Source organism: Melanostigma gelatinosum, assembly GCF_949748355.1.
Source record: "Melanostigma gelatinosum genome assembly, chromosome: 4".
NCBI classification, from domain to species: Eukaryota; Metazoa; Chordata; class Actinopteri; order Perciformes; family Zoarcidae; genus Melanostigma; species Melanostigma gelatinosum.
The window spans coordinates 21,855,347-21,881,980 of NC_136637.1; the positions used below are offsets into that span (position 1 = coordinate 21,855,347).

Here is a 26,634-nt window from a genome sequence, read left to right on the forward strand (position 1 = left end):
CCGGTTCCGCTGTGCCGGAAACATTAAGTGACTGTCGTGACTGCAAGTACTCCCATTTTCAAGAGCGGACGTGGCCCTGCGCACCTTATATCAACGTGAGTGAAAACGGATACATAAGTAACACTAACTTACTTGTAATCATTGGAAAGTCATATGCAAATAATGGTGTAAGAGTAGTTTTCATACATGCACGGTGATGTTAGTGAGAGGTACCCGCAGGACCTTGAGTTGCGGTCGTTTAGACTTAACAACATTGACGCTGATCTCGGCGACCATGTCACTCCATGCTGCTATAGTAGCAACACTGACATACTGATATGTATAATCCGGAATATCACAAACGCAATTATTGTTTTGGCTTACATTCAGTGATATTGTCGGGGACAACGGTCGAATTTTTATATCATAAATAGTTCAAGTTTCGAAAGCATCGTGGTTGTCCAAAGTTGGCTGACGTGCGCAAGCGCATCTTGGATATGGTTGAGTAACTTGCTGGACATGTATAAAAGTCTGAAAAAGCTAAGGTTATGTAACCCATAGACTATTTTGAATGAAACGCATACAACTTCAGCAATATTAAGTCAGTCCTACTATGTGTGGCTTATGTTAATTGACTTTCTGCTGTATATATATTTTTCATATAAAATTGTCGTGCATTTTCACTATTTGTCTATTTTATATATCAGAAAATAAGTAATGGAGCCCACAGTGATCTCCTCAAATTGCCTGTTTAGTGCCACCAACAGTGCAAACCTCAACGAGATTCTGCTTCATATCGTAGCAGATTAAGAACACCAGAAGATATTCACACCTGCAGGAGCTGGAGCCAGTTGATTTTTGGTTCAATAAAATGATAAACGCACAACCGATCATCAAAATGTTTGACGATAAATCTTGTCTATCAATCAACTAATCGATGAATCAATTAAATAACAATGTCCTACCTACACTATACGTGGTTTCTTTAAATACATGCATTCTTACAGAAGGGGTTGTAACCTATTTCTGTATAACAGTCTCTGGTCAACACCTGTTGAGTGTCCTCATTCCCTGTAGCGCATGTGTGCAGTGGCCTATAACCCAGTTTAATAAGCAACTTCTTCGTTACATATTATTTTGCAAACAGCAGTTGATACAATTGGAACACGCTCATCTGAAGGTTGTGGTGCGATTGCTCTGTCAGCTATCATTTTCTAAATGTTCTTCAAACCTTTTTTAAACTTGTAAAATAATTTTTAACTTTGATTTACTTCCAGCACCCATGCAGCGCTGCCTTACTCTGACCTTTGCCCGGCACAGCAGGCTCCTCTTGAGACATAAGTTTGCATCTGTCCACTGCCAGCAGTCAGCAGCCATGTCAGGTCTCCTCATCAACCAGTCCAAATACTCCTGGCTGAAAGAGCTGGGCCTGTCTGAGGACAACCCTGGCGTTTACAATGGGAGCTGGGGAGGCAGCGGGGAGGTCATCACGTCATACTGCCCCGCCAACAATGAGCCCATTGCCAGAGTAACCCAGGCAACCATGGAGGAGTATGAAGAAACTGTCCAGAAGACGAGGGAGGCGTGGAAGATGTGGGCAGATATTCCAGCTCCCAAAAGAGGAGAGATTGTGAGGCAGATCGGAGATGCACTTAGAAAGAAGATTAACGTCCTCGGGAGCCTGGTGGCTCTAGAAATGGGCAAAATCTACGTTGAGGGAGTGGGAGAGGTTCAGGAATACGTTGATGTCTGTGATTATGCTGTTGGTCTGTCTAGAATGATTGGCGGGCCCATGCTGCCTTCAGAGAGACCGGGCCATGCCCTGATCGAACAGTGGAACCCCGTCGGTCTTGTCGGCATCATCACGGCCTTCAACTTCCCCGTGGCTGTGTACGGCTGGAACAATGCCATCGCTCTGACCTGCGGCAATGTCTGCCTCTGGAAAGGAGCTCCAACCACACCTCTCACAAGCGTTGCCGTTTCCAAGATTGTGGCTGAGGTGCTGGAGCACAACAACCTGCCCGGAGCCATCTGCTCCATGACCTGCGGAGGCGCCGATATCGGCACCGCCATGGCGAAGGACGAGCGGGTGGATCTGGTGTCGTTCACCGGCAGCACCCATGTTGGCAAGATGGTGGCCATGATGGTGCAGGATAGGTTCGGTCGTAAGCTGCTGGAGCTCGGCGGAAACAATGCGATCATTGTGTTCGAGGACGCTGACCTGAATCTCGTGGTGCCCTCCGCTGTCTTTGCATCAGTGGGAACCGCTGGCCAGCGCTGCACCACAACCAGGAGGCTGATGCTGCACGAGAGTCTTCACGACGCAGTAATTGAGAGGGTCGCCAAGGCCTACAAACAAGTCCGCATCGGAGACCCCTGGGATCCAGCCACCCTTTATGGGCCTCTGCACACCAAACAAGCTGTGGATCAGTATCTGGCAGCTATTGAGCAGGCCAAGCAGCAGGGTGGCACCGTGGTCTGCGGAGGAAAGGTGATGGACCGTCCTGGAAACTACGTGGAGCCCACCATCATCACTGGGCTGGCTCACGACGCTCCCATTGTCCACACCGAAACCTTCGTCCCCATACTGTACGTCCTCAAGTTCAAGACGGAAGAGGAGGCGTTTGCCTGGAACAACGAGGTCCAGCAGGGCCTGTCCAGCAGCATCTTCACCCAGGATATGGGTCGGGTTTTCCGCTGGCTTGGGCCCAAAGGATCCGACTGCGGCATCGTGAACGTCAACATTCCTACAAGCGGAGCTGAGATCGGAGGCGCCTTTGGTGGAGAGAAACACACCGGAGGTGGAAGAGAGTCTGGCAGTGACTCGTGGAAGCAGTACATGAGGCGTTCCACCTGCACGATAAACTACAGCAAAGATCTTCCTCTGGCCCAGGGAATCAAGTTTGAATGAAGCCTTCAGGTTGTTTGTTGTTTTCACGGAGCCCAAAAGGAAAACACGAAACATTAGACATTTGTTATTGCATGTTTGCATTCAGAAAGGTCAGTTTGAATTTCAACAAAACTTAATGTAATTTTGGATCAGTTTAAATTCCCCTGTATCAAATCTATGTAGATGGTTGTTACTTCAGATATACTTCCTGGTTTGAAAATAGTTTTGTGTTGAAGTTCAAATATTTCCCCCCTAATGTTGGTGTGCACTCTTGTACAAGCACTTGGAAAGTGAGTTTGCGGGCTAGATGACTACTGGGTACTGTATACAGTGTAAAACAAATAAATCTTTTATTTTGAAAGAAAAACTGGAGTGGACTTTTTGAATTTCTACATTAAATCATTCTTTGCAAATAGCATTTCAACACGGGCTGCATTAATATACTGTACTTTGCATCTAGAGCACCCTTTAAGAAAGAGTCCCAATGGGCTTTCCAGACAATAAATCATTAAATATAAGGCTTGATGTTGACTTGGCCGGTTTATTCTTTGTAAACCTTCATAAAGATGATTAGTGTCTCGAACTTGGACCATTAAAGTCATGAACATCAGCACATTTGTAATTTTTATGATCGTTAGTTTTCACTTGTGTCACTCAAGTATAATTAAAAGCCACTGATGTAGGAAAAAAAGTGTTCAAATGAATTTGTGAAAGAGATACCTGCTTTTGTCAGACTGAGGTGAACCATTACCTCCATACAGTTCTGATGAAATCTGTTGTTGCATGTGCTACAACACAAGGAGCCTCATTTTGGTTTGAAGCACTGTGTGTTATTTGGTAATCAATTATAAGTTCAAAATAGAATATACAAAACTACACTGCAGTGGTCTATTGGCAAAAAATAATATTAGAAAATTTGAAGCATATTTATTGTATTCGAGCCAATGGACTCTAGTTTTACTGGTGTTCATTGGTTGGTTGTTATTTTCATAGTAGTGCATAAAGGTGTCTCTTGTACCTCTAACTTGATCATGATTTTAATAGTTCTGATGTAAAGATTGAGTTCTATATTTTCAAAGGAACCCTGATTATCCTCCAAATGTCTTTTTTTCTCAGCAGGTATTTTGATTATCACAGTAAGAAAAGCTCTATAGGAAGTGATTGTCTGATACTCAAAAGTGTATATGGGTTCTGTGTCAGCAGGACTTGCCGTGAAAAGACACATTTTTACAGTTTTTGGCAATTTCTTTAAAATAGTCCTTTGAAGAAGCACCTACAGCTGACCTCGTCTGGGATGATCCACCCTCTTACCTTCAACCCAGTGCATGCTGGGACAGACTCCAGCTCCCCTTTACCCTGAATTCAATGAATTTTCCTCAATATCAGGAATTCTTCAAGCAAACTATACCTGCATGCAAAGTGGTGTCCTTTTTTCTTTTACAGGTGAGCTGTACGTATGTACTGTACTGTAACCGTGTACTGTAGATGTTTTTACTCCACATGAAAATGTTTCGGAATGAACCCTTCCAGAAACAGGATTTTTAGGATCTTGTAATATATGTCGCTATAGTTTTGAAGAGAGAAACTGTCTCTTTAATAGAAATACTACTCCATCTCCCATCCTCCATGGCCCCCATATGCTCACCCTCCCACTCAGCAGCTCTACCTCATACTCCAGCTCTCTCTCCCTCTCTCTCCCTCTCTCTCTCTCTGCATGTACTGCTCCTCCTAGCAGCATCTACACTCGCAGCTGAAAGGAAGAACTGAAACGACAGCGCTCTGTACGACTCACAATCCATGCCATTTAGGACGTATGCAGAAAACGCCCACTTCCTCTGCTACTCATCTGCACTGGAGAAAGGTAGAAAAGCTTTCATTATTTTGAATAAATTGCGAGTTTTTGCTATGCATTAGTTTGCACCTTGTCGGGTGTTTCCTCTGGATTCATTGGTCATTCACTGCCACAGCAAAATAACTGTATATTTTGGTAAAATGTTCATGTAAAAGCACAAAGAAGCATAGTGTGGAATAATATTTTTATTCTAACAAAGCATCAAAAGAAGATCTGAAATCTGCACTAAAAACAGAGATGGGTGGAGCCCAAACTAACCGATAAGCCACCGCTGTGGAACTACAGTAAGAGAGGAAACAGTGGTGACCGTGGTATTCTGGTTGTGAGCTCGTCGAACCGATCTGGAGCTCTGGCATCAAGGGTTGTGCTTGCTTTTCAGGAGGGAATACCTTATCTTGTGCTCTGAACCTGCAGCGCACCAGAATGTCAAGTCAAAATCATTGTGTTAACAAATGAATGATCGTCTGGTGGTGATGCAGCTGGAACCGGAGGCATTTCAAATGGGTGGCATTAGCACATCAGGGTTGTTCCTCACTTCCTTTAATAATTGTTCCCATACATAACTTGTTTGATTCAGTTCTTTGGAAACTCAGATTATAGTAGTTCATGCTTTATGTTGCTTGTTGCCACCCCCATTTACAGAAGTGTTTGGGATTCCCCTGGACTGAAACACTCTCACTTCTTCTCTTTGCACATTTCCTCTGCAGCTTCTCCTGAAACAAAAAAACGATAAGCTTCTGGCTTACTCATTCTGCTGTGGATCGGCTCATTCGTGTACATTTTTACCAGTCAATGGTGCTTTTATTCGGAGCACAATACAGATTCACATGAAACATTTGTGATGGTGCCACTTTAGAACATGATGCCTTTCAGTGACAGGATTTTTGAATATTAAATATTGCAATTGCCTTTTTAATATTTTATATATATATATATATATATATATATATATATATATATATATACACACACACACACATGCATTTTAACATCATTTATAACATGCATGTCAGTTACGATAAATCATGTGTTCTGTTATATATGTTTTTGTGCCGTATACCATTCCACGTTAGTGGAGAAATATTTTATCTTATTCTATTCTCTACGTGAGACAAACAGGAATTTGAGATGCCCCGATAGCGTACTCCAACATGAGAGGCATTATCACAGAAACGATTAGGGCTCTTCACCAAGCTGTGACAGTCTCTCATGAGCCAACAACAGCGCTGAGATTGGACAAGAAACTGACACAGGGGCCGAGTAAACTGCTGGTAGTTCCGCTCTGGGCTTAACACATGGTGTGAAGGGATCTCTTCTGAGGAGCTACACGTGAACGTCACTGTGGATCCTTGTGTCGTGACCAACAAAAGGATCTGCTGGGTATAGCAATAGCTAATGTGCATGATCTCGCTTCCTTAAGTTTAGATACAGCGCTGAACAATGTGTCCTTTAAATAGATAGTTCATCAGCAGTGTTTGACTCAGGATGGATAATTTCAATTGGGCCAGTCAAGCCCATGCGGTGTCAGTTAGCAAGTAAAACCCTGAAACTGTCCATCTATTTTCCTCATCACACAGAGAGAGAGAGAGACGCAAAGAGAGGGAGAGAAGTGGTGGCGAGGCACGCATATTTTAAGTCACTTTGCACTCTTCAAGAGGGCCCTTTTTTCAACAATCCATTATGCATAACAGCTCTGGCTCTCCCTGGTATTTCTCCTACCTTCTTGACGTCAGTTGCCATTTGTGAGGGTTACCCTGGCAACGGCCAGCCTCCCCGGGAGATGTCTGTTGGATAAGACAGCCCCGATAAAGCCTTTTAAGGTTCTACTGTTGGTACACCTTTTAATTGCCTTTGATACAGTGGAAGTATTACATGGGGGGTCATCGGGGCACATCACCACATGTGGGCAAAAAAAATTGGGAATGTGCAGATAGAAATAGGCATCGAGGAGCTGACGTCCCATTATCTCCGCTTGATTTGATCACCCACATATTGAGCTCATTTTTGAGCAGTCCTGGGAAACTGAGTTGGACATGATGGATCTATCTTTGGCCTCCATTACACAAAGGACACATGTGTACGACCCATTTTAACAATGTGACACTGTAGTGACGAGATAATCTGCAAAGACTAAATAAAGCATCCGGCTCATTGCGATGCCTCTTAACAATATGCGGATGAAATTATGAGATGGTATGAAAAGATCACATGTCTAAGTTATTTATGTAAAGCCATTGAACCCTAAATCTCCTCTTGCATGCAAACTTGTCCATATACAGATTGTTGATTATTATAGTACATTTAAATGCATCATTACAGGCGAGGCCATTGCGATTTTGCTTCTATGTAAAACATCAGACGGCAAACAGTAGGATGAAGAAAACTGCTGTCGACAAATGCCAACCTGTTAGTTTTTAGGCTCCTATACACGGTAATAACGTGATATTACGTGATATTAGAGCCCTAAAACCTCCCTCCCATTCAAATGACTTCTTTCAGCTGCCTGACTGCTTCTGTACATTACTGCACAACCCATGCTGAATTTGCATCAATGCAAAAATGTCTCATTCATGGGCAACAATACAGTTGCGATACTGTACACGATACCTGTTCCAGGAGGCTATTTATAGCCTCTCCAACATGTGTGTCTTTCTCTTTTTTTTTCAGACACCAGGCTATCGATGTGCTATTTTTACAGTCTCAATTTGTTCCCTCCCTCTCCTTTTGGTTGCCAAGCAATGGGCCAAGGGACCTGATTGGTCAAGGATGTGCATTTGGACACCTTGACTCTGATTCTCAGCTGTCTTATGAATTCTGTATTTTTGAGAGGCAGAGAGCAGAGGAGTTGACGCCTTCTTATGGCGTTTCTTTTTAGTTTTTGTTATGTCTAAATCAATCAGCAATCCAAAAAGATGTCATAACGACTGTGAGGATGTAAGGACTCGTCTTTTCAGATTTGTGGTTATGATTTGGTGTGTATCATCCAACATCTCCAACTTGTATGTGAGGGTATTCAGCCATGCAGTGAATTATAGGCTAGTTTGGAGGAATTAATAAACTAGTTATTGTTTAGAGAACTGTCCAGAAACATGATTAACACATACTGTACATGGCTGTATATAATAATGTATTATATTTTGATAATTACCAATTTCCAGGCTGGCACTGATGACAACCCAATCACAACATGTGTTTCTGCTATCATGCTAATCCTAATCCTCATAATGTGTTTTGGGGGAAATTGGTCTGACACACCTAAACTACTGCTGTGTGAGTGAATTTAATTAGACTCAATCTGACCACATGCCACTCCGAAAGGAAACCAAGGGCTGGGCAACTTTCATCTTCCCTCCATTGATTGTGGCTCGTGCAGAGATATGGAAAAGCCTATCCCACAGCTCCCTTTCATTGGCCCCATTAAAAATTCATCCTGTCCTAATGGAGAGGTCCTTTTCAATGAGCCCACTGTAGGCCAACCGTGGTGTGCCGGGGTGAGACTTGGCAGGGATGTCTCCTGGCACAGTCCAAACCTTACACCTTTAAGTTTGGATTTTGAGTGGTTGATCTTCACCGTTCTGTATTGTAGTTTTTGGATAAACTGTAAATTAGTTGAGTTTCAATAGTGTAGCAACAGAAGAAACTGCTTCTGTTGTAAATCCCTTTGTATTCATGTCTCTTGGTACATAACATTTAGCACTTAGATTATCTATGATAAGCATTTCCTGAATTTCTTAATTCATGGTTTTATTCCCAGAGTCCATGCTACATCTTCAAATGTTTTGTTTTGTCCGATCAACGGCCCAAAAAACCAAAGATATTCTGTTTACCAGAAGACACAGAAAAGCAGAACATATTTACATTTGAGAAATTGGAACCTGTGATTTAAAAAAAAGAATTCTTACAAAATGACTTAAATATTATCAAATTAGTTGCTGATAAACTGTTAATGATCAACTACGTGATTTATTATTATTTTTGCAGCTCTATATTATTTATTTTCTGAGATTTTAGGGCTGCCACTAACAATTATTTTCTTCATTGACTAAACTGTTTGGTTTATAGAATGAAATGAATGAAAATGCCATGGTGACATATTTAAATGACCTTCCAACCATTAATTTACATAAACATATTTGAATAGCTGCACTACTACCACCTTTGATGTTGTATCTTCATGCACATACAGTTTGATGGCAGCAGGCTTTTTTGTACTTTGACTTGCAAAATGAGGACCTCCAGCTTCGAACACTATAACAGTAGATTCACGACTCTCCTGGTTTTTCACTGCATATGTATTTGACTTAATCAAAGAGTATACATTTTGACTAAAATAATCTGAGGTGAAGGGTGAAGTCCACTTGAATCACTTCTACTACTTCAGACTTTTACAGGTCTGAAATTTGTTTCCTGTATCCCATTCGGTTCCTTTTAGTTGAGGGGGCTGACGGACCGTACCATTCCACCAGCAGGTTCCACAACCCGTTTCAGAAATATTTCCACGGCTGAAAACAAACGGAATGACCGATTATTTTGTAGTCATAGCTTCTACATCAAGCGATTTATGAAGAGGCTGGTATTCTGTAACGCGTTATATTTGTTAGAAAATGCAAATGATCGATCTATCGACCGCCACGCACCCCTCAGCGTAGGCTGTTGCCATGTTCCCACTTTCATGGGTGTGGTGATTAGCTTACTTGGTGAATTTTTTTTAGTCTAATCTGACCCGAGTCGCGTTCGCTTATGCTCCTTTTAAACCGATTAAAATTGTCTTAAAATTAACACACCTGCCTTTGCGATTTCTCTCACAGCTGGGATCATGGTTGTCGTGTGAAAACGGATCGGTGTGACTCGGATTGAAAAGGAACGGACAGAGCCAAAAAAAAAAAAAAAATCCTGTTTCAGGTAAGGACGTGTAGTCTTGTCTTGATATTTTCGGAGGCGTTTTTATGCGATTTCCTGCTTTCCGCACGGAGGATTCAGTGTGTTTTAATATTGGGGATGAGATACAGAGAATGCCTGCGGGTCTAAAATGATGTCTGTTCTGTAAGCAACAATGTAGCTCTTGACATAACTGTTCCCAGGCTACTATTGCCTCAATGCTGGGCTTTTCTCCCCCCCTCCTCCTCCTCTCTTTAAGCAAATCTGAAAATTCACTGCTGTACAAAACGCGGCCTTTTTACAGGCTGTCAAACGGCTCTTACGCGGAACTACAGGGGCCAAACCTCTCACCAGTGGGGACATATCTGTTCCTATTTTATATAGATAGCAGCTTTCTCATTAGTGGTTGCACGAAAACCCTGCGCAGCTTTTCTCCGTTCTTCTTCTCCATTTTCCATTAAATATACATGTCAGTGCGCCTTCATCCGAGCGGCAACTGGTAGCGTGACGGGGCGCGAGGCTCGTGCAATGTGCTGCTCGTATCGGAAACGTATTCAGCGAAGATCATTTCGTAAACATGGTTGATACATTGTAATTTCACCACCTACAGTCCCGTGTGTTTTTTCCCATAAGATGTAACGTTAGCTGATGGTTTCCTGTCTCTGCTGTTGACAGTCAATACGTAATAATAAATCAGCTCAGTGGGTTGTTCAATGGTGACTTATAAACACGAGGAAGTTGCAGTTTTTAAACATGTATGTTATCGATCTACAGCTTATCTGGGTATGGTTAGTACATACCCAGTACTTTGTGCTCTCTCACATAGTGACCTATTAAACTCAAAGATGGATTGTATTGTGATTGACTAAAGATATAATTTTAAATATAAAAATGTATAGCCTACACTGTTTATTTAGAATGGTCAAATAATAGTTTATTCACTATCTTTATAAACAAGTGGTAAATTAAATAAAAACATCAGATAAATAGATGATGAATGAAAACAAAAAAAGTGTTTGAGCCCGACAGCCAGGAAAAGACAACACTGAAAACTGTCCTCACAATAATGATATTGTGTGTGTAGGGCGCTTCGGGGTGGGCGATAAAATATTCAGTGTGTCCATATAATTTATTAACTTTCATTTGAGTTGTATGAAATGTATTGTGGAAAATTCTCTTCTCAAAATCAGAACAAATTTGAATTGTAAACAAACAAAAGTTTTGTTTGTTTTGAGAGTATTGCGAGCCAAAAAATGCAACACAGCTCATTGCATTAGACATCAAGTGAATAGGTGATGTGACTTTGCATACGTTTGCCACGTATTGATATTATGATACTGATTTCAACTATACCACACAGCCCTCATTTGCTGTATCTTCAAGCGCTACATGTTCCTATTTGTACAGCTGTATGCTACCAAACGTATGCCAAACCTCAGAGAAACTATCCTGTGGTAGCGGCAAAATAACAGCCGTCAGTTTTTATAACTGCACCCATTATACACGAGCAGAAAAATCTCCACGTTTCACGCAAAAGGGTCATGGTTCACTTCAGATTAAGGATGTCGACTGTTGTTTTGTGACTGCATATATGTGTACGGTAATTATGTAACAGTCTGGTGTAGGTGGGGCGAAACCTGTGATCAAAGTAGGTCATCATACATTCATTCACGGTGTTCCCTATGTCATTATAGGCAAAATAAAACTTTTACCTCATCATTCATGACACATGAATGATGTAATCAGCTGACGAGAAAGAAAACATGCGGCCTCTCACCAGGTATTTCCTCCATTCTCCGAATGTTTGAAATAGTCGGTGGGTCACCTGAACAAGTTTACACCGGCTGGAGCTGCCTTGCAGCATTCAAGAGTTCACTTTCACACACGGAGCCGTAAAGAGTTTCCTGCCGATCCGGTACAGACACTCATGACTTCTGATATTGTCTCTCAGACAGAAACTGTGAAGGTGAGATCAGGCGTAGGTGTAGGGACGTTTTTTTTGTTTGATGTTTAATAACATTTAAAGTTGATCATCTGACGACAGTAACTGAGCATATTCAGTGTCCTCGAAAGGTATATTTCATAAAATAAAAGTCATTAAGTCGATGAGCTTGTGTATCGAGGCTGATGTTTAGTTTGAAAAAAAAAAAGAAAATATCTCAATATTTGTTGGACATACGCCGGTAGATTTTTACATTTATCACAAATGAAACACTGGGAACAGACTTGGTCTCTAAAATATGAACCTGTAAGGCATCAACATGTCTTAATAAAGTGAATACATTTAGTAAATGTTCTGTCCATTCTAACGGGAAATTCAAAGACGTACTGTTGTGTCCAATTTTCTCGAATTCGATTTGGATGATGATATTAAAATCTTACTGTAAACACTGGTGTTAAGTGCTCACAGTGGACTACCGTGCAATAATTTGATTCGACCTGTTCATAATGTTAATTCCTTAACTTCCTGACCGTTTCATGGTGTTGGGCCCCCGTGGCTCTGGGTGCAGCTGCACTGACTGCACCTCCTGCTGCTCTGTTCACCAGTATGCCTTCATGATTGAGGCAGCTGTGACTTTCTACTGTATGTGACCCCGAGGGAGCAGGAGGTCTCATTGACTCATTTAAGTTCAACACAAAATATGCTGATCTGATGGGAATCTTCTCCAGTTTTGACAAATATAAACATTCCTGGACATTATTGTCTTCTGGTTGTATACGTTTCCTGCTGAACATATACTGTCACTGAGTCAACTGTAACACACACACACTGTATGCCCTGTAACAAATATATTGTGACCAAGCTTCATTATGGGAACCAGAGACGATAGCGACTTGTACCCGACAATGACTTTATTATGGAGAAGTTAAGGAGATCTCTCTGTGTGTCTCTCTTTCCCCCTGAGTGGTGTGAAAGTGAACGGTTGTATGTGATCAACAATCATTTTTAACCTGGATTAAAACAGCAACAGCAGCTAATAACATATTGAAAGCTGAACCAGATGTACAATGCTTTCATAGACAAACATCTGTAAACTAATCTCATATATATATATATATATATATATATATATATATATATATATATATTAATCCATTGATTGTGTGATTAAAGATATTAAGTTTAGCCATTTTGGTCAAAAAGGGACTTTCATGATTATTTTAATTTATGTCAGGCTGCATATATTTTCATAATATGCCAGTACATTTGGGCCATATAAAGAAAATACTAAACATTTTACAATATAGAATAATTTTGACCAAATACCTCAATATCAATATTGCAACAATATTGTATGGTTGATCGTCGGTGCTTTCATAAAATACTTTCATCGTGAGATTTTTGATAAATTGTCATCAGTAATGTGAATATGAAGAGTCTGAGTCTGATATTAGGCCTCATATTACAATATCAGTATAACATTGATATATTGCGCAGCCCTAAGGAAGAGTTTCAGAAGACTCTGCGTACGCAAAGCCTTTATGGGTAGATGCAAAGTGTGTGCACCGATATGCCTGTTTCTGCCTTTGTGCACCTTTTTGAACCTACACAGCTTATGCAGACAGCAGGTGTTTGGTCCCAGTTAGGAGGACACATTAGTTTCCCACTGGCTACTGGGAGCTCCAGCAAGGGGCTAAACATGTTAGATGGGTGGTCGGTTGCTTGGTGTCAGAAGAGCTGTAGCAATTCTAGCCTCCCCTGGCCAGTCTCAGAGACCCAACTGCGGTGGTGCCAAGCGGCACTATCTACTGTAGCTGGCAGCCTCACACTAAACAATGGGCAGCGCCAACACACAGCTCTGCCTTTGTCACTCCTGATCCTTGTGCCGTACTCTGGGCCTGTGTGGGCCCGGCTGGTTGGCTGCATGACTCCAGTCGCACAACAGAAAAGACCCAGTTTTATGTCTTTACATTTGTTAAAGGTAGACTTTATCTAGTCCTTTTTGTAGGGACCATTTTTCCATGTGACAGCCTCTATTGGCTGTGGTTGGTTACATCAGCAGTAACGAGTGTCCTGTTTTAGTTTCTAAATGACTACAAGGTATCCGCATGTAAACAAGACCATTCATGAAGCACTCCTGCAAGTCACTGCCGTGGCGTGCCTAAAATCAGAGCTGCCAGTTTCATCCAAACTGATGGGGATGATGTTTTTCATCGTCATCTTCCATCACATCTGCGTCATGTTCCACCTCATCGCTCTCGTATGCTTTCGTTCCCGACACAAGCCTCAGGCTGAAAACATCGATTCTAAAACTATTTAGCAGCGTAGAAGGTTATACCCGGTGTTTTTGGTCGTCCACAAGGCGCTCTGTGTGACGTGGCAGAGGCGGAAGAGTATAATGAATCCTACGGCAGTCGTATAGAGCAGCACCACATCACAGGCGAGCTGACGCCGAGAGCCTCTCTTCAGGGGGGTTGCGTCAGCCGGGAGGAGAGAGTGACGTCACTCCCAGGCAGCTGAAAGCATTGCAACTCTCGCTGCCCCCTAGATGCCTCGTTACTGTGAAAGACCTCCTTGGCTGAGACAAGAGTCCTCGATGAGTGGTCCAAAGCCTCCTCTCTCGTGTTTGCAGAGCAGAGGCTTTATGGCCAAACAAAGCCAACCCGAGAATGTAAAAGAGTAGCTCTCCACACATTCACGGTGTCTTTATAAGGCAATTGTAGCAGCGTGGCTATCAAATCATCGTCTTAGTTACTTATTTGCCATTTTGTAAAACGAATGGGGTTTTCTCTTGTGGTGAATAAGTGACCGGGGCCAATGGTTTTAAAGCCATGAAGATAAAGCACAAACGACGTCCTCTTAACATTAACATGATTTCCTGTGGAGAGGAAGGGCTGGACTCGGCGTAATTGTTGAATTATAGAAAATGGAACTGAAAATGTAATCTCGGAGGGTTCGACTTCTGGACAGCAGACTGTAAAACAGCCTGTAAAACGAGGAGAGGGGGTTGGGGAGGGGTGGTCCAAACATTGCTGAGGAGTGGCTAAGTGCTTCGTGACCCACATTCAGGCTCCCCAAGGTAAAGGAAGTGGCAACTCGCACGTTGAGCGTGCACGCATGCGTGTGTGTGTGCACGTTGAGCGTGCATGCATATGTGAGCGTGCACGCTCAAACAGATCTGACATACCTAACCGAGACAGGCATTTGAATACATGCTCACATAATTTACATCCACCCACAGATGAATATATACACATACTTTACAATATTTGGACATATTGTCAAATAAATCCTCCAAATCTGCCCGTTGTCCTCTCTCTCTCACACACACACACACACACACGTAAATTCGGGGCACTTTGGGGCGGGCCGAGCAAACGGCGCAACGAACAACACAAAAGGCTGATTGAGTCGGGAAAGGTCAGAGCCGGGCTCAGATGGCCTTTTGAACCAGACTGGGGGTGTTTGAAGAGCAAACATCCTTCTCTCTCCGTCTGCCTGTTGAACTCATAGTATTTCTGTCTCTCTGTCTTTGCAGGTGTCAGCTGGTAAAGCGTGTGTGTGGGTGGGTGAGTGAGTGTGTGCGTGTGTGTGTGTGCAGGCACGTCTGTGTTCCCAGCCCTGTCAGTATTTGGAGCGGAGTGTGGCCTGAACAAATCCCAGAAGGACAATGAGCGAGCTGGAACAGTTGCGGCAAGAAGCCGAGCAACTACGCAATCAGATCCGGGTACGGCGACACACTATTTTGTGCATGCGTTTGTTTACATTTACGTATTTGTGTGTGTGTGTGTGTGTGTGTGGTTCACTTGTGTCCATCACATGGGTGTCACTGTCTGTTCACTGCAAGCTGTGACTCACACAGTTTCAGATGAGACAGTGACCCACTCGACATACAACTTGTCAATCAGCCACCTCCATTCTCGTGTAAATTGCATTGTGGGAACTGAACTGATCGATAAATGTCACTTTGCTGCTGTGTGATCATTCTGTGATCATTGGGATATTAAGTTTCTGTGATGAGCAACAACTCATGGCACTTGTTTCGACACTTATTTAGAAGTAGTTCTTGCAAAAAGTTTGTCTTTTTGTTCCATTATTTCATGCGTTTGTCTGTGCAGTGGATACATGCGTTACGCTCAGCTGGTCAACATGATTATTATGGTTTTTATTGTCTTGCAGGATGCCAGGAAAGCCTGTAGTGACTCCACTCTGTCACAGGTAAGACTTCCTCTCCACATGTAGAATTTTGTGTGCACGTTCAGCGGCGTATTCTCCTCAAGGAGGGAGTGTTCAAGACATGTAATGTTACTCTAAATGGCCCGAGCCATTAAGAATATGAAACGCATCCGTATAACAAATTGAGGTTGCAAATTTTCACAAGGCACAATGCTCGGGTGAGCCGACTAGATTCATTAAGCTTTGGCCCATTAACTAGTAATGTAGTCTGTTCTATTCTGTCGTAGTTTAAGCCACATGTGGACAGCACTGACGCTAGGGAAGACGAGTGAATGAATACATGTACTGACTACCTTCAGTGTAAGTCAATGGCTCATCAAGGTACAAGTTTTAAAATGGGCATTAGAAATTCCTCAGCCCATCTTTAGTTACACACACAATCCATATTAATACTCGACAGACATTATACACTCATATAAGCTTTGCTGTTCTTTGCCATGCTCCATTGTTGAGCGATGTTTGTCTGTTTTTGCTGCCTCAGCTAGCGTCCAGTGGGGGGTGGGGATGTGTTGATGATAACTGTGTGTGGGCCTCGAGTGACACTGCTGACGCCGTTTCCTGTGTTTTGGCAGATCACAGCTGGTCTGGACTCAGTGGGCCGGATACAGATGCGAACGCGACGCACTCTCAGGGGCCACCTGGCCAAGATCTATGCAATGCACTGGGGGAGCGACTCCAGGTAGAGTAGTAACGCTACAGACAACCCAATTATTAGTTCAGAGCAGGATTAACCGGATTATACGATGTTTTTGGTCTGATTCATGTTTTTATTGTGCGTTTGAGGTATTAAAGAAAAGAATGATGCCGTTTTAAACCCTCAGATTATCGTCAACTTCTTTTCAGATGTTCAGCACAGTATATCATTTTAATGCCGTGGTTGGTGTAGGTTTGTTTTCTTCTGTTGTGTCGAGGTTACTTGCTTGGTCGTTTTCATTCAAAAATAGTCTCTTTTTTTCTTATCCCTGAAGACACTGAAGCACAATTCTATGTAGGTCTTATTAATTAACCTACGGTGGCCCTCGGGGGACAAGAGTCACAGAAAATGCACACAAAGGGACTATGATGACCACCGTGTAGTCAATTTAGTTTTCTGATTTTATCAGGATTGTATGAACTGTTGAGGGTCATTTCTGTCACTGCTAAGAGTTTCTAGACTGACTAGAGTTTCAGCATTGCGACTGTTTGCACTACAGCTCTAACTTTCAAGATGTACGGTATGACCGGCGTCGGCCATAAAGTGCCACCAGCAGACAGCATGCAGGTTTCAGGTCCAGGCAAACATGAACACGCCTTCAGCCACAGTGCAGGACCTTTACAATAAAATCACCTGTCTGTCTTCATCTCTTTTTTTGGAAAATTGACTTAACGTTTAGTTTCTCACATTAGTTGGAATACCACCAACTTGAATGTCGATATCGAGGCAGTGTAGCATAACTTCAGTTATGGCAGCAAATCAGAACCAATTACCAACTCTCCCTGCAAATATATATAAACTGAAACAAATACCAAAGATGGAGGGGTTCTCAACTTTGTATATGACTGGTATTATTATTTCTGTGTTTAATATGTCTGTGTCACCCTTATCTTTCTCTCTGTCCATCTGTCTCCCAATGCAATGCACTGGGGCAGTGACGGCAGTCCCAGGTGTGGGGCTTTACTACTACCAGTACCACTACTACTACCACTACTACTATTCTACTAATATGACTAATACCACCATAATTGACTGTCACTACTGTCACCTCCACTACTACTGTACATGTGTCTTAGTGCTAGCACTGTTTTACGCCCACACTTTGAGCACAGTAATGATATTAGCTGAGCACAGAGACAGTCAACCAGCATAGCTTATTTAATATTAACTTAAAGATGCAGTTTGTAAGATCTCAACTTTTTTTTCTCCCGCAAATGTTATGATCACAATGAATCCTCTCGTCCAGATTGGACTGCAAATGTGGCAGCTCGCATTGACTTGTCACTAAATTTAGAACTTACAAACTGCTTTTTTAACCGTTCGCTGCAATTATGAGCACCAAGAATCATATTTTCCCAATATTATGCATGCAGTGCACTGATCTTTATTCATAGAAAATGAGCTGGCGGATGGCATAGACAAAAAGTAGTTTTGTTTTTATGGTAACGTTTTGTTGATTTTTAGAAATCCTCAATCACACACTGTTCAAGCTAATTTAGTTTTCTCTTTTAGTCACCAGTAAAACCTACTTGTATTGCCTGCAGCGGATGTTGCGTTGCGGTGTGTGTGTGTGCGTGTGCGTGCGCACCCACCCAGCACCCTCTGGGTGACCCTGCAGGAGGCCTGTGTTTATTTTGTATACAGCCACTGACATTTTAGCGAGATGGCTCTCCTCCTGATTGTAGCAGAGCACCGTCAAACCACTTCCTGTCCCTGGATCGGCAGGGACACCCACCAAGTCAGGGAGGGGGAGGGGCTCCAGCTGTTTTGGCATCTGTACCACCTATAACTTGAATTCTGTACCGACTATTTCTACTTCCACCATCCTCTCTGCATTCCTTTATGCTGTCCCTTCTTGCTGCCACACCCCAGCTTCTTTCTAGTGCTTTCCCAACTCCTCAGGCTTCAACCTCTCACTCGACAGTAGGACTTTTACATAACTGGGGTAATGAATATTACATGGCGTGGGACATTAAAAGTGGCTTCCCTGTATGAGGAGACTTCCGCTAGGAGGGGGAGGAAGAAGGAACATGGAGGGAAATGGACACTGGTAGAGAAGATTAGCGAGCTCACACTGAATGCTTTTTGACAGAGCACCTTATACTTCCTCAGACGGTATAGCACAGTACTCTGTTAGGTGGCTGCTGGCTCTCATTGCTTGTAATGACCAAGGTGCATGTACCTTGTGTTTGTTTTTTAAGTGTGTGCCAGAGGTCATGCTGTTCTTAACTTGTTTTCCCCAGGTTACTTGTCAGCGCCTCGCAAGATGGAAAGCTTATCATCTGGGACAGCTACACGACAAATAAGGTGAGATTATTGATGTGCTGCTCCTGTCAGACTCCACTGACCCTCCTCTTGGAGAGATTCTTAATATAACCGATAACTGTCCAGATGTTACTTTTAGAGTACAGGCTGTAATTAATGCGCTGGCTGTCTTGAACACAATACTGTTGTAAATATGTTGTGACAAGCCAACATCCAAATGACGGCTATGGGGCTGCCTGGTGGTTCTTTGTGTGTTCATTTAATGGTTAAATAGTGAAAGTAAACACGGAAATGTGATAAGAATCAATTCAATGCCCCCTTTCCAAAACACCGAGAATATTACTCTCTTGCCTTTATTTATTTTTCATTAAACCTCACCGCCATCTGAACCTCTACGACTTAAACGATATGAAGATAAGCCGAGCAACAAACCACCCCAGGCTGTTTCGTGCTGTCCTCTTGCACTCAATATTAAGTTAATATCATATTATTATATCATGATATAATTATGTTTACCATGTTGTTTATTGGCATCTTTTGTAACCGTGCCACCCAGACAAATGGAAGAAGGCCTCCTTTCATTTTTCTAAAGTACTGAGATGAAGTGGCAGGATTTTTTATTTTGTCAGCCGATGACTTAACAGTGTCATCATTTTGGATTGAAACACATTAATTTCCCTTTTTAAAGCTCAATATTGCTACGTTATTGTATTTTTAGTAAAGAAATGCTTCCCGACTCTCCTCGTCCTCAGATGCATGCCATCCCGCTGCGTTCTTCCTGGGTGATGACGTGCGCCTACGCCCCCTCTGGGAACTATGTGGCCTGCGGAGGCCTGGACAACATCTGCTCCATATACAGCCTGAAGACCCGAGAGGGCAACGTGCGTGTCACCCGTGAGCTACCCGGACACACAGGTAGGCAAGAAATAATGTGGATAAAAGCCTATCGTTGGCTGGACTCAACAGAACCAGTAACCCTGAGCATTTTTCTTTTTATTTCTATACTAAATAACTAGTTTTTCCCAAACTGTAATTTCAGATATTGTGCACAGTTGGCTGGTTCAATGAGTTAAACAATGGAAAGCTACACAAGCTGTTATTTTCCAATGGATCTCATGCGTTTTTCACAGGCTTATTTATATGTATGTCTCTTGGTGCAAATATGTTCTTGAAGTGTTAATTTCACATTTCACTTGCCCAGATCTGTGTGTCGGTTGTGTTTTTGCAATGCAAGCGTGATGTAGAGCAGAACTTTGCTCACAGTGGATTTAATTAGAACTATTTTATCATGGTCAGAAATTGCCTTAATAGTAGTTTCACTGATGTTCTACAGCCTGCACATCCATGAAGGTTGAGGGACTTGAGTGCTTTCTACCACAGCGCTGCAATGCTGGATGAACATGCCCATTTCTTAACTGGTTTTTCACAGGATGTGAATTAAGGTTGGAGGTTTAACCATCACTGGTTAAAACTTGTATACGACAACATTGTGAAGAAGGACAAGCACAGCAGTAAACATTCAGTTGTGGCAGTCCAGCATGCGAGTAGTTAACGAGTCGAGTGCCTGACTAGACGGGACAGAGGTCTCCTTATCTGATGTTGAAGCTGTTTGCCTCCAGGTTACTTGTCCTGCTGTCGTTTCCTGGATGACAACCAGATACTGACCAGCTCCGGAGACACCACCTGGTGAGTAACGACCCTCTGCTCTCACCTGCACAGCTTAAAGAATAAAAATTTAAATATTGTCATGTCTGATTGTCATGCAACACAGAGTGGAGATGCTTCATCACATAAAATAAAAAATGTCAAAAAGCCTCTCCAATATCCATCCTCTTACTCTAACTGTCTAACCCTCATATTGCTGCTGTGGAATGCCCTTTGAGTGGATTTTACAAAAACACTTTGCTCTATAGCCTGTAATGTGAGACTAGATTCCCACGGCATAATTCTACAGAGTTGTGTAAAGAAGCATACAGACATTGCCCTTCAATAACTGCACTAAAATTGTAATAATTCACATAAATCAGAAACATCTATTAATACAGGAGCTAGTATGTCCTTCATCGTATGTGAATGTTTTCTTTTAGCCGTTTGTGTAAAACCATTTCTTTTCTCAGTGGACACACCTAACCACTACCTCCTTTTCTTGTAGTGCATTGTGGGACATAGAGACAGGCCAGCAGGCCACTGTCTTCAGCGGACACACGGGGGATGTGATGAGTTTGTCTCTCAGCCCGGACTTCAAGACCTTTGTGTCAGGAGCTTGTGACGCCACCTCCAAGCTGTGGGACATTCGTGATGGCATGTGCAGGCAGTCCTTCACCGGCCACGTGTCCGACATCAACGCCGTCACCGTGAGTACTGCGACTTCACACACACTCTCTCTGCAGGAAGAGTGTAGAGATGTATTTGTTTGCACAATAAAACAAAGCAGCCGAAACACAACAAGTTGTGCAGGTGAGATTTTAAAAAACCTGTCGGGGCTTATAGGAGGAATCTCACCTCAGTAAACATTGGATGAACGGATCGAGGACTTCTTGTTTCTTGAAAATTTCAAATCTAACTGAGAAAGAAATATGAGACTTCAAAAATGCATAGTTCTTATTAATGATTAATTTTTGTTCACGTAACTGTTTTGAGCTTTTCCAAGTAGCAGATGTCTCTTCGTCAAGCTGTCCTGACTGCTTGATTTAGATTTTATTAATTTTTTTCTCCCGCAGTTTTTCCCCAACGGGAATGCCTTCGGCACAGGGTCAGACGATGCCACCTGCAGGCTGTTTGACCTGCGTGCCGACCAGGAGCTGATGATGTACAGCCATGACAACATCATCTGCGGCATCACCTCCGTGTCCTTCTCCAAGAGTGGCCGACTGCTCCTGGCCGGCTACGATGACTTCAACTGCAACGTCTGGGACACTCTGAAAGGCGAACGTGCAGGTAAATGATGCCTAAAGTGTGGTCGCTTCATTTAAAAAGATATATATTGTTAATAGCAGATGAGCCCACAAGCTGCACATTCTCAAATATCTAATTTTCTGCAAATCCAGCAGTCGACCAATAGATTCAACTCTTAACATCAAGCATGAGTTGCATCCTGGAATGGATATGAACAGACAAATGAGTAGCAAGCTGAAATTGAACATGCATACCTGTAGTGTGAACAAGGACTGTGTTGCTGAGTTAAAGTGACCAACCTTTTGATTCAGGTTTGTTTTCTCTGACATGCAGGTGTGTTGGCCGGCCACGACAACAGAGTGAGCTGCTTAGGGGTGACAGAAGACGGCATGGCTGTGGCCACCGGCTCCTGGGACAGTTTCCTGCGGATCTGGAACTAAACAAAACCTCTTCCTTGTTGTACTCAATCACTGCCCTCCAACTTGCTCCCCGCAACCCCACCCACCACATATCCCAACTCATCTGCTGGGCTGGACCTGAGGGGTGCACTGTCAGCCGAAATCTTCTCAACTTACCCCCCCCCCCCCCCCCCCACCCCCACCCCGAGTTCTCCTCCCTGCTGGTGACCCGCCCACCTGTGAGAAAGTACCAACTCTTTCTACCTGTCCAAGTGACGCATTTTATTACCCAGCCATCACACAGAAACATAAATAAGAACCTTTCATTAGAGTTGTCCAATCAAAATTAAAGAAGGAGATGAGTTAGAACAACTTAAGGAAGGAAGAAAGATATTGCCCCAGTACCAATTCTATTCTAGGGGGCGAGAAGGAGAATCTTTTACCGTGTCAAACAACAAACAAGATGAGCGTTGCTGTGTAATATGTAAATGGATATATAAAGACAGTATATATGTATAGCATTATGTGTGTATATATGCATAATATATGCATATATAATGTGTATGTATATATTTTTGTAGTTTATGTCCCACCCTTTTTTTTTATGATTTTTGGGCGAGGTTTATGGTTTATTTCGAATGTACATATTCACATTACTACTTGCCAGAAACGTATATTTTATCCTGTGCGAGTATCAGATTGAGTGTCGGACAATTTAGACACGGCAAAGTGTCATAATTGAACCTAAAAGCCTCCTTTCATTTGATCATATGTCTGGTACTTGCTGTTAAATCAAGCCCACTTGTCCAGCAACAAAAGAGGATTTAGCAAGTAAACAAAAACAATTTCCAAAAAATATACACTTTGGCCCAGCTAAACTCACTTTCCTCAACTGTATGTGTGTGTATTGTACAGGCAGCAAGTGTAATTAATGCATCCTGTATCTGCAAATTCATGTGAATGACAACACGGCCCCTGGCATTCCTCACCACAGTCTTTTCATTTGGAAGGAAACCACCACACTGCTGTGATAATGATTAGAGAGTGTGCTTCAAAACCAACAACTGCTGTTTTTAGTCTGGATTCAGGTTCAGCTCCAAAGTACAAAACTGGTGAATTTCAGGCTAAGATAGAAAACGTTATTCAACTGGAGGCCCTGCCTTGGCCTCTACTCACATGGATTGTGGTTTCAAATCCTCGACATGCTGAATATCTGAAAACCACATTCATGCCATGCAAACAGCTTTGTGATATGATCGATAACCCAACCTAAATGGAGGTGTTGCATCATAATGTCACCCGTCAGCTGTAGCCTATAGAATCTACTTTTCCGTAGAGTTGAGATGAGCATCTCGAGTTGCCCGTACAAATGACACTGATGGAGAAGAAGGGCATCGCAGAGAGAGATGCGCTCTCCTCGAGCAGAAACCGTTTTCTACCTGTGAGCATGTAGTGGTGCTGAGGCCTGTACGGACAAATGGTAGAGCGGCCTGTCGTTACGTGAGGATATTTAAAGGACCGTAAAAGACAGCAGTGACTCTGAGGACTAGAGAAAAGATGTCTGTCAGAGCTTGCCATGTCATTTTTATCTTCTCTTTTTCTCTCTTTTTTTTCTCTCAAAGCGAAGGATCAATGAGTCCTCTTCGTCGTCAGCAAGGTGTGAACTGAGTGACTGCATGGAACTGTAATCATGTTCGCTGCTCCAAAATCACACCAGTGCCACCACAAGCCTGTAAAAAAGAAAAGTTAAAAAAAAGTTTTTTTTTAGATTTTTTTTTTAAGGGTTTTAACACTTTTTTTCCATCACCAAAACATGTTATGAACTGTTAAATATTGCTTGTGAAGAAAGTACACTTGTTAGACAGAAATGTACACTTTAGTCGAGAGCTATACGTGCACTCACAACCTGTAGTACAAATGTAAACCATTGAACACATGTGACTTATTTACCCATAGAAGTGCTGTCTCTGATTTTGAGTATTTTCTCATCACACATCTTCCATTATTTTGGTTCCTCTAAAGACTTAATTAAAAAAAAAAAAAAAAACTTAAAAAAAACAAACAATGTATGTGAGTTGAACCTATCCATCGGCTGTCTCAGGTGCCTATCTCTGAATATAAACATTTGACCCACACGGGCTAGATAAAGGAGGGTTTGTGCTCCTGTGAGATGTGGCACTATTGTCGCCATTCTGCCTTACGATACCATTCACAATAGAAGGTAATGCTAGCATCGACTACAGTCATTTTCCTCTTACTATTCCTTTTTACACACTGATCAATACGAGAGATTGCTAATTATTTTTTTCTTTTCCCAATAGAAGCACATTCTGATACTAGTGAACACTAAAAAGCATGCTTACAGAAAACCACGCAAACACATGCAGCTCCATACTGCTCAAAGCTTTTTATACAATTCTGCTTTCTACTACTACCACCGCACACTACCACTGTAGTATTTATTTAGGTTCAATCGGCTATCAATGAAACCCCTCTATGGCCTACCGTGATTAGTTACCTTTTTACGTTCTTAAATGTTTTAGCTGCTTCTACCTGGCTTTGCATTAATGAATCCATTTTGAGAGAATGTTAAAAAAAATAACAGTTATAGTTTCTAGAATGAGAATATCTTTGAGGCGTGTAGGATGTGATATGTATTGCATATCAGTGGGGGTGGGGGGGGGGGGGGTGAGGGGTGATTTGCTGATGTATGTGGATAACGTATAGATCTAAGTGTTACTTCCTTATTTGTGCCATTTATCCACAGACTCTGAGCTGTGAATTGAAAACGAGTCAATGTGACAAAAAATAAGCGTTTGCTCACTTTACTCAAGTGCCAGCTTTTTTCATATCCATCAATTAAAGTCACATCCGTTTGATTTTAAACCCACTCTGTTGTCTGACCAAACCGGTGTACTGCTTATATCTGAAGATGGGTGTTTGTGTTAAGTTAACAGTGCTTATTAGAGTAACGTCTATCAGCGGACGTCGGGTGTTCATGTGTCCCCAGATAAAGATGAAGAAATGTATTTGAAGGAATAGTTTGACATTTTGTTTGCTTTCTGGCAGTTAAGTGGATTCTACTCCTCGTATCTTTTTGGTAAATATGAGGCTACAACTAGCAGCCTGTTAGCTTAGCTTAGCATAAAGACTGGAAACGGGTGGGAAGCAGTTTGCCTGGCTCTGTCTGAAGCTCACTAATAAACACGTTTCTTATTTGTTCAGCAAAATACGTTGGAAAAAAACCCCGCCAATTCCATAGAAACGCCAATTTCACCTGGCAACTGGTCAGGCCCAAACCCACCCTGTAAATGTTGAATAAGCATTTTTACACCGTTTTTGTACATCTTAAATACAAAAAGTGTTAATTTGTGTGCTCAGAGATGCTGCTAGGCAGACAGAGCCATGCTAGCTGTTCCCCTCTGTTTCCACTCTTTATGCTAAGCTAGCCGGCGCCTTCTCAGTCATTTGCTAATGGACAGAAATGAAAGTGGACTCTTCCCTAACGCTGCTCCAGAAGCGAATAAGTATATTATTTTCTAAAATGTCAAACTATTCAAATACAACCCACCCTGTTCTTTTATGACATTTAAAAGCTGTGTAAAATTGAAAAGAAATGCACCATTGCCCTTAGCAGCCGAAGAGGGGATTGTGTTTATTTCCGATATTCAGCAGGCAACCATTTCCTCGCTGTGTGTGTAATTCAGCAGTATTAGCAGCTGGAACCTGGAATAGTAACACTTCTATGTGCCTGTGCAGTTCACTCATTCATCAGAAAGGTGCTTGACTTCATTAAATTTCACATTATGTTGTATTTACCTGAAGTCTCCTCCAGTTTATTCTCTGAACTCTACAACTGTTGAATCAACTTCTGTGGTGTTACAAAATGTCAACATTTGATGCATTTACAGTATTGTCTCAAGTACCAAGATCTGTGACGTCTTTGAATCATTGGAGTGGAATGTTTGGCAGCAGTTTCTTTTTCTTTCTTGGTGTAAGTTGCCATTCGTCTTCAAAGAGCAGATGTGAAAAAATGTTGCTGCTGCACAAGTTCAGGCAGTATTTTGATGGCCGCATTTGCACGACTCTCCAAATTTAATATCTTGAGAAAAGAAATGGAAAGTTACTGGTTCAATGACACCCTACCACTTGAATTGATTGTCACATGATCACCACCACGGCACCATCACAAAATAATGCACTGCCCTTTGACTCTACAACCTACTGTTCTGACATTTAGATTTTATTTATTGTTTTATGTTTTAAGCCAGTGAGGACCAGGGACTTGGTGCCATGATAATTCTCTTACAATGCTATTGTGTGAAATTATAATCACTTGTTATGGAATAATTTTTATAGTCTTTTTCACACCAGACCTTTTTTTTGTATTTGTACAGTGGCTTGGTGATACTGATATGTTGCCATGAGTTATTGTAACCAATAAAAAGCTTCTAACCAAGAATACAGATCCTCAATTTCCTTTAAAAAAATGTAGACTGTATAAGGTCTAAAAAAAAAACTGTACAGTATTTTCCCGTTTATAGAAATTAGTTTAATTCAGGAACAAGCCAGAACCGTTTTCAGGAAAAAATGGACACCCACTTT

The 26,634-nt window shown here is 42.1% G+C and overlaps 2 protein-coding genes across 3 annotated transcripts; both read left to right on the forward strand.

Annotated features, from left to right (window-relative positions):
• Nucleotides 1-28: 28 nt before the first annotated feature.
• aldh7a1 (aldehyde dehydrogenase 7 family, member A1) lies at nucleotides 29-3,230 on the forward strand. Its single transcript, XM_079267552.1, has 2 exons — nucleotides 29-95; nucleotides 1,257-3,230. Exon 2 carries the CDS (start codon nucleotides 1,262-1,264, stop codon nucleotides 2,888-2,890), a length of 1,629 nt encoding a protein of 542 aa, XP_079123678.1. The 5' UTR covers nucleotides 29-95; nucleotides 1,257-1,261; the 3' UTR covers nucleotides 2,891-3,230.
• A 1,390-nt stretch (nucleotides 3,231-4,620) lies between these two features.
• LOC306776753 (guanine nucleotide-binding protein subunit beta-4) lies at nucleotides 4,621-26,485 on the forward strand. 2 transcript variants are annotated; one of them, XM_079267565.1, is made up of 11 exons: nucleotides 4,621-4,730; nucleotides 9,530-9,623; nucleotides 15,080-15,268; nucleotides 15,721-15,759; nucleotides 16,350-16,456; nucleotides 18,715-18,778; nucleotides 19,489-19,651; nucleotides 20,356-20,422; nucleotides 20,889-21,090; nucleotides 21,457-21,673; nucleotides 21,965-26,485. In XM_079267565.1, the coding sequence occupies exons 3-11, from the start codon at nucleotides 15,212-15,214 to the stop codon at nucleotides 22,069-22,071; spliced, it is 1,023 nt and encodes a 340-aa protein (XP_079123691.1). In that variant the 5' UTR covers nucleotides 4,621-4,730; nucleotides 9,530-9,623; nucleotides 15,080-15,211; the 3' UTR covers nucleotides 22,072-26,485. The 2 variants fall into 2 exon arrangements, with proteins under 2 accessions (XP_079123691.1, XP_079123690.1); XM_079267564.1 differs by lacking the exon at nucleotides 4,621-4,730 and having other exon boundaries at nucleotides 9,459-9,623.
• The last annotated feature ends 149 nt before the right edge of the window (nucleotides 26,486-26,634 follow it).

Coding starts and splice junctions, on each gene's coding strand:
- aldh7a1 (XM_079267552.1), top strand. CDS start 1,262: ATGCAGCGCTGCCTTACTCTGACCTTTGCCCGGCACAGCAGGCTCCTC.
- LOC306776753 (XM_079267565.1), top strand. CDS start 15,212: ATGAGCGAGCTGGAACAGTTGCGGCAAGAAGCCGAGCAACTACGCAAT. Junction 19,652..20,355: donor TGAGCTACCCGGACACACAG/GTAGGCAAGAAA, acceptor GTTTGCCTCCAG/GTTACTTGTCCTGCTGTCGT. Junction 21,091..21,456: donor CCGACATCAACGCCGTCACC/GTGAGTACTGCG, acceptor TTTCTCCCGCAG/TTTTTCCCCAACGGGAATGC.